General features: G+C 40.1%; 1 protein-coding gene across 3 annotated transcripts in view; it reads right to left on the bottom strand.

The window, feature by feature from the left end:
- The window catches only part of RASA3 (RAS p21 protein activator 3), a 129,547-nt gene that overhangs the window by 64,674 nt on the left and 49,806 nt on the right, over nucleotides 1-15,067 (bottom strand). For all 3 annotated transcript variants that reach the window (XM_080612411.1, XM_080612412.1, XM_080612413.1), the window contains exons 3-4: nucleotides 13,695-13,798; nucleotides 3,794-3,888 (exon numbers count right to left, since the gene is read on the bottom strand). In XM_080612411.1, coding sequence (XP_080468537.1) covers nucleotides 3,794-3,888; nucleotides 13,695-13,798 — 199 coding nt within the window. The remainder of the gene's footprint in view (nucleotides 1-3,793; nucleotides 3,889-13,694; nucleotides 13,799-15,067) is intronic.

Below are 15,067 nucleotides of genomic sequence, written 5' to 3'. Positions count from 1 at the left end.
ATTTAACATATTTTAATAAATTTTAGAATATTCAGAAATAATAGTACCAAACAAATTTTGCTGGAGTTTCATAATTTGCTCTCCATAGAGCACCTCAAAACTTCATGATTCTTAACACAACTGTTGTTTCATCACCCAGGCTATACCTAAACAGCATTAGGGGTATACACTGACATGACTACAGCAAACTATGCATTGTGTTATTTTCAAACTAGTGAGAGCAAAACAAGCCAGGAAGATGTGTGGGGTATTGATGTACCAACAGAATAAATGCCTGTCGACCTCAAGGAGCAATTACAGCCCATTGCTGAATGGCACAGCGCTGTGTGCAGCTGATGGCTACCAATATGCACTCACTCAGAGGAGAAATTCAGGTGTGCCTGATTTTGCTATTATTCTCTCAATAAGTTCATTTGCTAGACCAAACGATGAACCAAAGCCACAAAGGGCATGTAGGTGAGAAATGCCCAGTCTGCATGTGTGGGCTGAGCAGCTGCGCAGCACCTATACTGCTTCAGCACAGGGTCAGTGGTGGGGAGAATACCTGCTTCTTAGCAGCTCTCAAAAAGAGGACATTGTGTAGGCTTTCTTCAAGATAAGCAATGGTACACCTTGCTGTCAAGCAATGAATGGATGTGGCATTAAAGCATCTGACAGTACTGCTCTTATCTATGAAGGCTGACGATTAACATAGTCCTGCTGTCAACAACATCCTTGGCTATAATGAAGCTGATCAAGTCATGATCTCACCTTGCGCTCCTGAAAATACAAAACTTCTTTATAAGACATTAAGAATTAGCAACCTTGGAAAAGCATAAAACTGAACGCAAAGCCTCAAGCTAAACACCTTGGCAACTACATCTGATGGAGTTAAGTGACATTGCCACTTACATTTTGATTGTTTTGGGTTATTTGGGTTATTTGTTTTCTACGGCATCAGAATACTTACGAGCTATAGTTTCAGAATAAAATTTGAGAAAACAGCATAAAAACATTAAGAAATCCACTCATATTCCATTAACATTGGAATTCTATTTGTTTGGTTTATTATTTTGTGCTCACAATATAAGAGGAATCTCCACATCACATACTATTCCCTCTCTATGTATGAAGACAGCAAACAGTAGTGCCATTTGAAAACCATTTCTGGAACTCACACAAGTGAGGTCCAAACTACGTCAACAACAAAATTGTGAATTCTACTCATTATATACCGGAGAGACAGCTCAAAATGCCAGTTCTTAAATCACAAACGTTATTATCCGTAATTTCAAGTCGTTCCTTCTGTTCTGAAAAATGAGGCCAAATGTGTTCAGGAACTGAGCATCTGAGAACCACAGCACCCAGGATCACTAGTATTTCAACAAATGATTAATTTTACAGTTTTCCAGTTTCTGACTGTGATGATCAGTCTTCTTGAAAACTAGATCATTTCAGGCTTTGCACACAGTAAAGTCCTATACAGGCTTATCACTGTCACTCAGTTTCTTTCGTATCATGGCCTAATGAATTAGAAAGAATTAGAAACCTGGTCTCTCTGATAGTGTTTATTTAATTTCTCACACTGATTTTTGCGACCTCAAGCAAGTCACATTTTTTTCTGACACTTATTCTCACTGTATTCAATGTTTTGGATTGACAGTGATTTACCTCAATATGGTGCTGTGATGCATAAATAAATAGCCATGAAGCGCTCTACAATGTGGAAAATAGTATTAAGGCCACTGACCTACAAAACCAGAAGTAAGGTGCTGGAGTTCCCTGGCACATGGCTCAATGTTTAATCCACTAGATTATGTGACTAATGGAGACAACTGCTAGAATGATAAAACTGATAGCTGGCACATGAAAATTGCTTTTTGACTACTAGTATTTGTATGATTCGCTGCAAAAGTTAACTAAAGTTCTTACATTATTTTCCTTAAAATTGGAGAAAAAATTACTAATATTGTGCAAACGGTTATCATTAACACACTTTTTTCTCTTATAAAAGAAAAAGTGTTTAGAAAAAGAGACAACTGAGATACCATGAATGTAAAGAGAAACAAACACAAAAATATTCCTTCATTTGGCTATCTTCACTTGCATAAGAATTCTCATAAAATATCTACAAGTCTGCTTCTGCTATCAAGGGAAACAAAGCTCTCTTGCAGATTCGTTAACATAAAGGCTGTGGAACATCTAAGTAAATGGATAAAATCATCAGTGTTGTTCATATTTACACTAGTTGTAATAAATGCTTATCACAGAGCCCAGAAACAGCCTTTAACAGTTGGGCTCTTGTAAAGATACAAACAGCGGAAGTGATAAACTGTACAAACAATTGCAGAGAGAAAACATGCTTTCCAGCAAATACTGTCCTCCTCACCCCTCCAAAAGCTAGAGCTACCTGTAAACCTTTCTGCTATGAGCTCACAGATAAAGATTATCAGTGCTGTCCTAGAAAGCACCCTGGCCTAAAAAAGCTTCTACAAGCTCACTCTGTGTAAATATTGTAACAAAATAAGCAATGCAGAAGCTTATCCAAACACTGGCCTCCTTTTACTGATAAATTACAAAAGGAAAATTTTCATATCCTGCAGGAAGTAAACACTAAATCTATTGTTTTCAAGTCAGTATCATAAGAGGCTTTGGGGTAAGAAGAAAGGGAAACCAGGGTAAAACAGAATAGAATTCAAACTTAAAAGGCTGTTAAAAAGCCTTTCCATCAATACTGTCATTGAAATATGGCATTAAAGAAGTTCAATATTTTACAAGAGAATGTTACAGACTGAACAAGCTGTCATGAGGTTTTCTCTGCATCACAACACTGTATTTGTCTCTCCAAATAAACAGAAAACCTAACCTTGAATGTATTTTCACATATAGCATGCTTCACTACAGACCATCACGCTACATGCTGGAATGAGTATGCATTTTAAGTGTCATGTTCTGATATGGTATGTGCAGACTTGCATGCAGACTGAAAACCCAAGACATTATGTCCAACCCTACCATACAGAAGTATCCAAGCAGTGTTTCCCCTTGCACTTACTGGGGACTATTGCACAGGTCAGACATTCATGTTTGTGGCCTTCTAAGCAAATACTGTGGTTCCAAAGTGACCTGTAATAACTACTTACAAGAAGTAAAAAATGTAAACGAATTATATTGACTTGATATCCTGCTACATTGCTTTGCTCTTGTTTCACAAGACCTAATACTGTAATAGAAAATAGAACCTGCTTCAAAAGAGGGTAAGTACAAAAAAAGAGAAGTCTCACCATGTACCAAAATCTGTAAAGTACCAAACCCTAAATGGAGCTGAAGTTATACAATTATCAGCATTCCCATGGTTTTGAGCAGGGCCTAGAAATCTGGTGAGGAGTGGGTTTTTTAATCTGAGATGTACTTGTTGCCATTCCTGTGACAACCTGCCTACATAATTATCTAGAACAGTACCTGCAGATATTATTTTCAAGCTGGCTCCACTCCCTGAGGAATTAACAGTTATTTATAGGGTTTTGAAGTTATTTGATATTTGAGATAACCATACCTCTCCTTCTATCAGTGACCCTGATAGTTCACATAGTTTTAGTTATTTCTGTAGGCAGAATCCTGGCCCCTTGGTTGTAATTCACACTTGTAATTCACCTTACATGTACACAGGTTGCAAATATCACTGAAACCTAAACCATACTAATAAGAAGCTCTTCCTTTTTGTAGGGAAGCAACGCATCTGTCCTAGAGCCATGGAACCCACAAAGCTGTCATGGCCCTGTTACAAAATACTCCCTTGCCAAGATAATCTCACCTGTACTTCTGAATCAGCATCAACATGCTGGAGTTGAAACCAGGTGTCTCTGTTATGATACTTCTGCAGATCTTCTTTCTGTATAGCTACCTTTCCTGGAAATAAAACAAATCAGAAGCACAGTTTAAGACATGCTATATAGCTCCCCCAAAGTACATTTCCATCAAAAACAATTTTTAAAACAATGATTTAAGGACTGTCCTAGTCAAGAAAGGCTTCAGAGCAAGGAAGCCTCTCTTTACATGATACATAATTCTTTCTGATGAGCAGCTTTTGCCACTTCATACTGTGAAAGACTTTAAAAATCCTAACATTGTACTCTTAACAGACATTAAGCACCAGGCTCTGTGGATAAGCCTGTAAGTATGCTTATAGCAAAAATATTAAAATTTCTTTGACATGACAAACTTGTGGGAGAAAAGGCTCCAAAACTGTTGGAGAGACATTTTTGAGGCAGACATCTATAACAATCCCAAAAGAAAAGTTCCATGCACAGGGTTACTGCTAACAATATTTTAGGATGACGCTTTTCACTATAAAGTTTTGTAGAAGGGCAGCAACTAGAGATGTCATTTCACAGCAGATTGCCAGATCTGCATTTTGAGGCCCTGTTGACCTGTCTCCCTCTCTCAAACCTTGCAGAGTTCGCGTTCTGCAACCCAGACCCACACAAGTAGCTCTTGAGGAGGGGGGAAAAGAAACCAAAAACCACACAGTAGAGCTTCAAAACCCCCCTATATTTTTAACCTCCTCTAACCCCTACCAAATTAGCTGGCTTGGTAGTTATGGCAACAGCAGCCAGTTCCATGCTGTGAACTACATGCATGCCAAGGGATAGTATGCATGTGAAGCTAGAACTTTTATCTTGCCCAGTCTCTCATTTTCATTATGTAAAGCACTCTCTGAGGGGTAATGAAACTTTTTCCAAGTGTCCGTCTTTGTATATACGAAGCAGAGCATGGCATGCCTGAGAAGCACGTGAAAGCAGCTCAGAGAGCAGCTTTGGGCTGGGTGGTTCCCCAGGCACTGAGCAAAGCAGCATATTTAAAATGAAAGAATCCAGGACAGTCAGAGATGTTCACGAGGCTCAAGAAAGCTGGGTTTTGGCAATGTAGTTTGGTAGCAGACTTCCTCTGCTAGAGTGAGGTGCTCACAGTTTGCAATCACTGCTTTGCTGCAGAAACACAGTTTCTTTAACCAGATCCTGATAGATAAAGTACACCAATGGACAGTCTTAGTGGGAGAGAGATTTCCAAGGCTTCGCCTATCCATGCATTTTGGCCAGAGGTCAGTAATACATTACCCCAAAGCTTACGAAAGCCACAGCAGTTTAGTTATTACACCTCAGCATTCCCGCACATTTTGGCCTTTTCCTTTAGCTGCTCACCAAGCCCTCCTGTTGGCTGGGGCACTCTGCATACCCTGCTGCAGCTACTGCTGCATTCTTCTGTTATTCTTGGGCTGCTTCTGGTGACAGTTTCCAGATTTCCAGTCCCAGTTTCTAAACTATTCTGCCATTCTTCCACAACTGCCCTGCATAGTACCCATTAGGGTTTCTGCTCTAGCTTCCACAGAGCTGCTGACCCATTACACCTTAAATCTTGCCCATTCTGCCATCAGCACTCTCCTCGCTCTGCTTGTCCTTTACAGAGATTATAAGATCCATCTCCTGGCAAACATTACACTAGAGATTAATGAGGCAGATTCATTACTAGGCTCTTTATTGGATATGCAGAGCAAGTGACTTGAAACTTCTTAGACAAGCAATAATTAAATTACACAAATCTCCTAAATAATACGGCAAAAAGAGTAAGGCATCTGAACTGTGTTGGAACAACATTCAAGTTATGCTGCTCAGAATCTATGAGATGATGCTCTGTGTATTTTCAATGCTTCTACTTTTATTCTTTAACCACAGCAGTTTGTAGGCAACCCAGTTTCTCTAAAACATTTTGAGAGAGGAATACATTTGAACGCATGACCTTCCAGTAACTGCTTTGGACCTCACTTGAAATTGTACTTTCACTGCTTGCTGCCCTCACTGTACCCTTTAATCTCTTGCAGAAATCCTCCACCCAACTGCAGTGTAGCATGCACTTCTCAAACACTGTCACCCATAATCAGCCTCATTCACAGTCACCTCCCATGCAGGGAACATCCTTGCGTAAACCTCAAGGACAATTTCATCAACATCTGCACCTGTGCATAGCATAAGTAGTGTGTTATCACTGTTCTCTCTTTCAGCAAGGAGTTCCACTGCTCCCTGCACCAAGGATGGCAAGATAACCCAGGTGGGTTTGACCGCACAGTCAGTACATAATTGCAGCACAAAGTGTTTTGACGCAATGGTACATGCCCCAAGCTTTAAGAGGGTTAATAACACGATGGTACAACTGTTTTGATTAGGAAACTGTTTGAATAGCACTGTTTGCTCTGTACACAAGCAAGTCTTATTAATGAGTGAAACTTATTGACCTGGCTGGCTAGAATCCAAGGTTTTTCACTGTATACCAAATGATCCACAAAGGAGAAACATCTACTATGGGGGGGAAGGGTGCGTGCATGTGCACAAAAGGGCCTGCATTTGGTTAAGTCTAAACATATACAAAGGTGTATTACTGATAGGGCAGATTGTTTGGTCTGCCCTATTAAACAATCTCTGCATACAGGAACAGCCTGCACAATTTCTATTTGTAACTCTACACCTGCACTAGCTATGTCCATTGCTCACCCAATCCACACTCCTCCTCCTCACCAGGCCTGAGTACCACAGTGCAGGTGCTGAGCCCAACCAGGTCCTGCCCTCATCTATGCAGTCACTGCTCTGCCACTAACTGACCTATGTCTGACCTGGCTCAAACAACTTCCAGCCCCACTAGAAGCAGGTTAAACCTAGGCCAATAATCACAAGCTGTTGGCACCTGTCATTTGACCTGACACGACACAAATAAGGGCCTGTAATTCTCCTTGATAATAAACCTGATACAAGAGGTCAGAAAGGTTTACCACCACTCACTTACAGGATGTTTTCCTCTTTGTAGTTCTTCAGCATGCTCCCAAACTCGAGCCCATTGTCCCTGCTCTTTCTCAAGACTTGGGCAGCAGCCAGGCAGTGAAGAGAGACTCTAAAACTTGCACCTGAGGCACCCAGCCACTCCTGAGGGTTTCCTCAGAGCCGCCCTAGGCTGCAGAGTCCATGTCTGTGTAAGCTTTTAGACACTTATGGGAGGAGGCAGAAGACAGCAAGGCACGCTGAACAGTGTGAGGTGTAATTTCAAAACTTAAGTTACATTTTTAAAAGTTGGATTCTCAGCAACAATGAGGTAAAAGCATTCTTCTCATTGGAATTAATTTCTTTCTGAAGTCTGACATTCACCACGACCTCAGGCTGGGGCAGGGTAGGGAAACCCTACACACTCCTGCATGTTGTTCACCTGTATGGCAGCCATTTCCCTATGTCCCCCCAGTTCAGACTGAACAGATCTTCACTGGCACATTTAAATCCTAAGCCCTGTGTTCAAAACAAAGATGTGACACACCACACCTGACCTCTTTCTTCTGTGAATCTCTCTTTTGGGTAAAAATCCAATCTACCAACAACCTATTGGTAAGCTCATAGACGAATGAAATTATTACCTAGGGCCTGGATGGTTCTCAGGGTGCAAATTTCACTTACGATCCCTGACGCAAACTGATTTAAGAGCCTCCTACTTTCCCCACCCATGCACCCCTGTCCTTGCAGGAGGCTGTACTGGGACTGTTGAGGAAATAGATCCAAACTAAAAAACACAGAACAATGAAAACAATCATTCTGGGGGAGGAGAAGGGAAGAAGCAGTAAGTTTCGGGGGCCATGTGTGGGTGGTGTTGGCATTTCAACACACAGATAATTTCACCTGACCTGTTTTATGGTTTCTGCACATCAACAAAGACAGAACATAGCAGAAGGTGAATAATTTGGGCAGAGAGGAAGAAATATGCAACAAAGATGGGTAGAGATTTCTGGCTGCTCTGCTTGGGAAGTGCTTGTGGAAGCACTGCATCCTCAGTGCCCATTCCCCACTGGAGTTTCAGAAGCTCTTCTCTGCCAAGTCAGTGCAGTGCATTAACTTGTCCCTACACACACCTGGGCTTGTTAATTCAGGGTCTAACACTTCCCTACAAAGACTAACAGAGCTGATAATTTGGCTGAAGCATTCTCCATCCAGTCACGACTACCTTCTGTCTGGATTACCTGTTGGTGACAAAAGGATTAGACACTAGTTTGAGGATTACATCTCACCTTTTGATACTCATTTACCACTTTGTAGGATGTTTACCTCACAGCTGAGATACGTGAGTATTTGTCACATGCTAGATTAGCAGAAGATATATTCCTTTACCAAAAAAAGTCAAAACAGCAATAGGACAGGAGTTTGTAATTTTAAAAGGGCACAAGGCTCTACTTGAAGAATGATCCAACAGTTATTTTACAGGATCCTAAAAACAGTGTTTCAGGAACTCCTGTATCTTCTCTGTAGGCTGTCTTTATCTTGGAATACTGGCAAAGTGAAAACCACAGAATTTTGCATATTGCTGCCAAGTGAGCTGAAGCAATATAATGTAGTATGTTCCTTCATTAACACTGACTGTAGCATAGTTAATTTATATAGCAAAGGGTTAGGTCTGAGTCACATGTTAAAAGGTCCCAAATGCCTAATTAATTCAACCATCTCAGCTCTGAGCTGACTACTTTGCTTCCTATGTGCTACAGTATTAGGCAGTAAAAGGACACGGAAGCTAATTCAGAAGTTGCTTCATGCTGGTATATTAAGTGCAAAGACACACTATATCAGTGAATTTATTAAAAATAACTGATATGAAAGTGCACAAAGAGAGTCACTTTCAATAGCTGGAAAGACTAAAGACAAATCAGAATTGATTTTAATCAACATTTTAGGCTTTGAAAGCCTTGTAAACTTTAACTACCCTGCAACCTCCAACCGAGAAGCACTGCAGCTAATCCAGACTATCCGGAATTTTATAATTATGTGTATGAAAGGTTATTTGTCATCAAATAAAAGTACAGAAACTTTGCAAGACAAGAAGGGCCAGATGCCTGCCTTGTTTGTGAGCACAAATTCACTCAGCTCTCCCATAACATGGAAGAAGACTGAAACAAGCAATCTCCCTACTTGAGGATTAGAAAGATAAGGATGAGAATTAGGGGTAACATGAGGCTTCAGAGCCTTGGAAGCAGAAGAATGGCTCCCTCCCGGCTCCTGTGCAGTGCACCATGAAGCACAAGCACTATTACACCATCTGCTACCATGGGTAAGAAGAGGTGGAGATAAATGGCAGAACACTGCACAGCAGTGGTGCATCCCACATAGAGTACTAAGGTGTACTACACTCATGACGCCAGTTTTGTTTGGTTTTTTAATAACTAGTCCAAATATAATATCACTTGCAAAACCCATTTTTTTCCTTTGTGGTATTTATCTTGGGTAATAAGGCAGAGAAACGTAGGCTGTGGATAAGACATAGTTTCTATCCTTAAAAGCAGCAAGCTGCAGCATTGCATGGACTATTATCAGGGCAGTTTTGTTGGCCACAATCCTGAAGAGCTCACCCAGCTTACAGAGCAATTTCTACTCTCCTTGTTTAAAAAAAGAAAAAAATCAACCTGAAAAACACCACCTACCCAACCACATCTCTGGTACCAATTCTCTGCCAGCTGCTCTCTGGGCCCTTAAAATGTCCATACATTTAAGAAAGGTGGTATAGCCGCCTATGGTTGGCTGGTTGCAATGGGAGAGCCATCCTAAAACCTAGCTTTGCAGTCACTGTTGCCTGCCTTACAGTAGGCACCAAGGCCCTGAGCATGCTGCCTGCACTGAACAACCGCCTCCTTAATTCTCTCCATTGCCAGCCCCTCTCAGGTACTTATTCCCCAGTGCATTATGGGGGGCCAAGATTTGATACAGTGGATTTACATTTTCCCCCCAGAGCCTCACAGGGGGTGCACGTTCAGGTTTCTGCTTAACACAGATGTTAGCATGTCAGTTACATGCATCTTGTTACCCAAACAAATTAAGTACTGGGGTGAAAACAAACCTGATTTGTGAATTACGTAGAGGATAAATAATTGTGTACATTTTTCCTGAAGGCATCTGATATTAACTATTCCACTAACGCAGTGTTTCATGATTTGGTGTGGTACATTTTCTGCTTTTTTAACTGATCGGTATGTTCAAGGTCACAGCCTGGCAGCCTGAAATGTCCATTAGGCTCCTAGGAGAATACCAGCTCAGGGCATATCATGGGGACGGTTTTCTTCACTAAATCTAGCTGAAATGTTAAAGGTGAAAAATGCCTTCTGTCCCACTGTATTGGCACAGCTTGCCTCATTCAACATTTCTGAAAAACTAAAAACTAAGTACCAAAAATTAATCATTAAAGAGCATGTATTTATATTTGCCTTACTTAGCAGCACTACTATCCTAATATTCCTTCTACTGCATACAGCCAGAGACATCTTATTTCCCATTAGAATTGGAGGGACACCAATTGACAGTTGTTCAAGTTAACAGTGTTTTTAATATTGTATCAACTAGATGGAAATAGCTATCCTAGGTATTATACAGACACGTGTTCCATCAAATTAGCCTACTACTCCTATTTGATCGTTTGGAAATAAAACAACAGATCTGGTTTTTCCCACTCAGAGCAGCTCAACACACTATATAAATCAGTACATAATCTCTAGCCAGTTAAAGTCAAGACACACTACACCAATTAGACAACTTTAGACTAGTTTACTTCCTCAATAACTGTGTATTTGCTACCTTTTATGTAGAAAAAAAGACAAATCACATTTCGGATCCACTGAGCTCTGCTTTGTCTTCATTATATTTGCTTTTCAACCAGCATCCCAGATTCTTCCAAGATACACTGTTCAAGCTAACAGAATCCTAGGTGACTTAGCAAATTATAATGAGGAAAATGCAAACATAATAAACAAACATGCAAACTCAAAGATATCTTTATCTGCACAATCCTCCCATCCTGTATGCCAAAACACTACAGTGTGTTCCAAAACGTATCTGCCGCACATGTGTCCAGTTTCTGAGTTTGTTTGGTTCTCCTCGGAAGTTTCTGTCAGAGGTTTCAGGGGGTTCTTGTTTTTCTGTTTCTCGCCCCCACTCCTTCCGCTTTTGGTGGCTTGAGCATTCTCATCTGTCACACCCAGAGCTGCAGTTCCGACGTTAAAGAATTTACCATCGCAAACTTGTGCTTCATATTTGAGTAAATAAAAACATGCTTGCTCTGAGCTCCAGTCACCCTGGAAATCAATATTAAAACACCAAGAGAAAGTTCTGACAAGTAGTGACTAAAAAGGAACTCTGCTAGTCCAACCAAAAAACGGCCACTTGCCAAATTCTCACCATACCGACACACATGCACTGTTTTCTGTCTCAAAACCCATACAAACCCAGCCAAACAACCAACGCAAACAGATGTGTTAAACATACCAGATCACACAGGAAACACAGACAAATTCACAAGCTCAGCAACATCTGAACTTAAAATTAGTCTCCCTGGATGGAAGACACAACCCCCAACACCCTTCTCTGAGAAAGTTTGTTGCTGGACAAACATGGGTAAACACATTTTCTTCAGCAGAAGTGTCTCATGATGACATAATATAACAAGATATCTCTGTAATGCAAACAAAGGGCCTCTATTTGCAGAATTCAGCGGTTCAGTGGAAAATTGCTTATTCTAGCACTACTCTGACCAAACTCACTCAATAGGGACCTCTTCCAAACCTCCTGTATTCAAGCCCATGCAAGAAAAGGTCTCTTAAGACTGAGCTGAAGATACACATACGGCAGCTATTCCTTTTAAATATTAGACTTTGTTCCAATGAAAGAGTTTCCTTTCTCAAAAAAAATTCCACTGTTCAGCTTTGCTGCTGCTGACTCCTGTCAATAGGAACTACTGAAAATAACCACATGCTCCAGAGCACCGTTCTCTTTCCAGAACATTTTCCTATTACAAGCAGAACTTACAGAGTTAGTATCAAAGTGACAGTAATGCTGGGTTTTTTTCTCCTCTCCATTGCTATTTATCATACTTCCAATTCTTTGAAATGCTTTTCAAAATATGCCTGTGATAAGGAGGGAGGAGAAGAGAGAGTGGAAGAGGGGAAAACTCAGCCTACAACAGCTAAAACGTACCGTAAAATCTCAGCGTAGACAGGTGACACTGGAATTTTGACTTTTAGTGCTACAGCAGTATAGTAACACACCAGTCTGCCTACCCATGGATTCCACAATGCATACCAAAAAAATCAGCGTTGTCTCTTCTTGAAAAGATAGTGAAAAACAGAAACCTGATCAATCATTTGAGCATCCAAAAGTCTCTTTATATCTTTTTCTCCAAGTCCTTCTTTTCACAAACTGCTCCCAGTACCTTTAAGTTGAGATTACTCCAGCAGCTCCTGAAGAATTCCCCTCCAATGTCAGAGCTTGATTATTAAAACAGGAACTTTGGACACATGGAGAAAAGGAAACAATTTGCACTTCTCTATCTGCAATTTCATGGGTCTGGCTTGTGTTAAGTGTTTGGAAATCCTTGTTCAAAGAGAGGGAGTAAAGCCCTGAGCAAGAAAAATCCCAGTCCATGGCCTGTTCATAGGTCACTGCAGCTGCAGAAAACTGTTGTCACACAGGACATCAGATGAAGCAATTTAAACTACGAGAAACTCATCAGATGAAAGAAAGGAGATATTACCTTCACGTTACCAGGGGAAACTATACAGATTATAGAGACCAAGAAGCTTTCCAAAAGCTCATCAAAAATCAGAAACTGATGCCCTCCTCCCCAGGATGCCAGATCTTGTACACACATGAGCTCAGTTGGGAAACTGACAACCCAGTTTTCTAGCTTTGTGTAAAACATAAAATAATTAATGAATAATTAAAGAAAAAGCTAGTGACTGCATAACAGATGCAAAGACACATACAAACAGATCTGCACTACCACCCCATGCGCTTTAACATAGTGCATTTTACAGTATTACACAAACTCTTGCTCAGCATCTCTTGCTCAGCATCAGACAACTTCCTCACTAGAAGCTCTGTCAAAACATACACGCCTCACTGACAGCTACAGTCATGTTCTACTGTAATTAGTAAAATGGTAGTCATACATGACTTGCTTCAAAAGAGATGAAAAGCTGAAAAAAATCCAACAGTTAAAATTACTTAAAGTGGAAACTGTTCTACTCAATAACAACTAGGCTTTTACAAGACTTTTATCCCTGAAGAGATAAATGGAGTGTCATGCAATTTGCTGCAGATGAAATGCACAGCAAATAACATGTGGAAAAGCAGAGGTCTTGCCCACATCAAGACACTGGAAGTCTTACAGAGCTATTCTGTAGGCAATAGCTTGCTCTGATATGCTCTATAAAATCCTGTCATCATTCTATTGTGGGCACCTATGACCAGTAGGTATTATTCTGCATGTCATTAAGGTAGCCACAGGGTAGCCATACAGGCAAGGGCAATGAGGCCTGGAAGAGTGCAAGACTAAAGGCCTTGCATTTAGAGAAAAAACCAACAAATCCAGTAACATGATGCTGCCAGCATTTAAACAACGCTTTATTGCCTATTTCAGTTAAACTGCAATCTGCATTTACTATCACAACAGACAGCATTTATCTGACAGACTTTTTTAATACGCAATACTGCAGGCATTTTTGTCACTTGACAAAAAAGGACAATCCTGAACAGTACGTCCAACTGTCACTGTCAGTCCTATCGAGCTCCCAACTCGTAAGACTACATATGATCTAACAGTTAAAATCCAAGAGAAGCAAGCTGTAAAGAAAATAAGAATTTATGAGCACATACCTATGATGGAATCCCTTCGAAAAACATCTCTGTCAAAAATATAAAATGACAGATGGCGAAAGGTCCGAGGAATTTCACAGTAAAAGTCTTCTCCATAGAAGGGGCTGGGTAAACAAAAACAACATACACATAAACACACACACACAGAAGAAAGAAATTAGTGTTGGTATCCTGGAGGAGCCAGTGTGTTCATACTTCACACTCAGAGCATCACTCTGGACTCTGACAGTCTTTCCCACCCATGAATGTGTGCCTTCAAGCACACCGACTCTTAACTATCCTAAACACCCACATAACAAGATTTATTCATGTGCAAAAAACCTCAATAGATACTTCTTTTTATATGGAAAATAAATGTCCCAAAATAAAGAAGGTAGAGACCAAATAAGACTGTATCTTATTTGTTAAGATAAAGTGCCCTGAAAGGTGGAAAGAGGCCCCCGCTGTCACACTATGCTTACAATAGACCATTATGACAAAGATCACTAAAGCATACCCATGAACTGGATGAGCAAAATACAGCATGGTTCATGGCATATATAGTTATATATTTATTTGAAAGGATCTGGTTTATTTAAAATAAAATGCCTACAGCCATTGCCTCTTTCCCCATCCCCTGCAATGTTTCTTATTTAACTCAGATTCAGTCAATTGATGGTAACTAAGGCTTGGAGCTGGCATGATGCTTGCTACCTGATAGTGCTGCGCATCTGTCTATTTTTGCAGTCTGGAATTGTATAGAATAAGTTCCTTTACAGTAAGACCAGATTTTAAAAAAACAAATACTATCTCAGCATGAAAAGGTCTTCAGAGACTTCAGGAGCTTTCTTTGGATCTTACCAATTTAAATAGAGAAAAAGAAAATCTAAGACACCTAATAGCAACCCTTTCAGTTTCTCTCTATTCAATTATATGGGAAAGGATTTACTCTTAAGAACTATAAGCATGTATCAACATTATTTATTCATTGACAGGTCTACCATTTTACACACATTTTTCAATCCTAGTCACTCATGCCTCAGTAGATCTAAACGAGTGGATGCAGTTTGAGTCATATGAACAAATACAGCAAGCACTGCAGATATAAACTTAAAAATAAATCTAATTCCAACAGGCCAAAAGCCAGCAGGGTTTTTTATTTCCTTTTTAAACACAGAACTCCTTATTGTCTTGGCTAAGCACAAAAATGGGAGACAGAACTGTGCTGTATCTTTAACCATTATTAAAGGCTTTTTATGTCAGAAAATTAGATATCAAAAAATATTAATATTTCCTTGCATTATCTTTATTGTTTTCTTCAGCCTTTTGTCAGGAGACATCATTGTCTTGGCTTCTTTCAGAATATTTTACATCACCATGCACTTTTGCTTGTA

Source organism: Psittacula echo, assembly GCF_963264785.1.
Source record: "Psittacula echo genome assembly, chromosome: 3".
In the NCBI taxonomy this organism is placed as follows: Eukaryota; Metazoa; Chordata; class Aves; order Psittaciformes; family Psittacidae; genus Psittacula; species Psittacula echo.
Note: the sequence above shows the minus strand (reverse complement) of the source record. Positions and strands in the feature narration are given on the sequence as shown.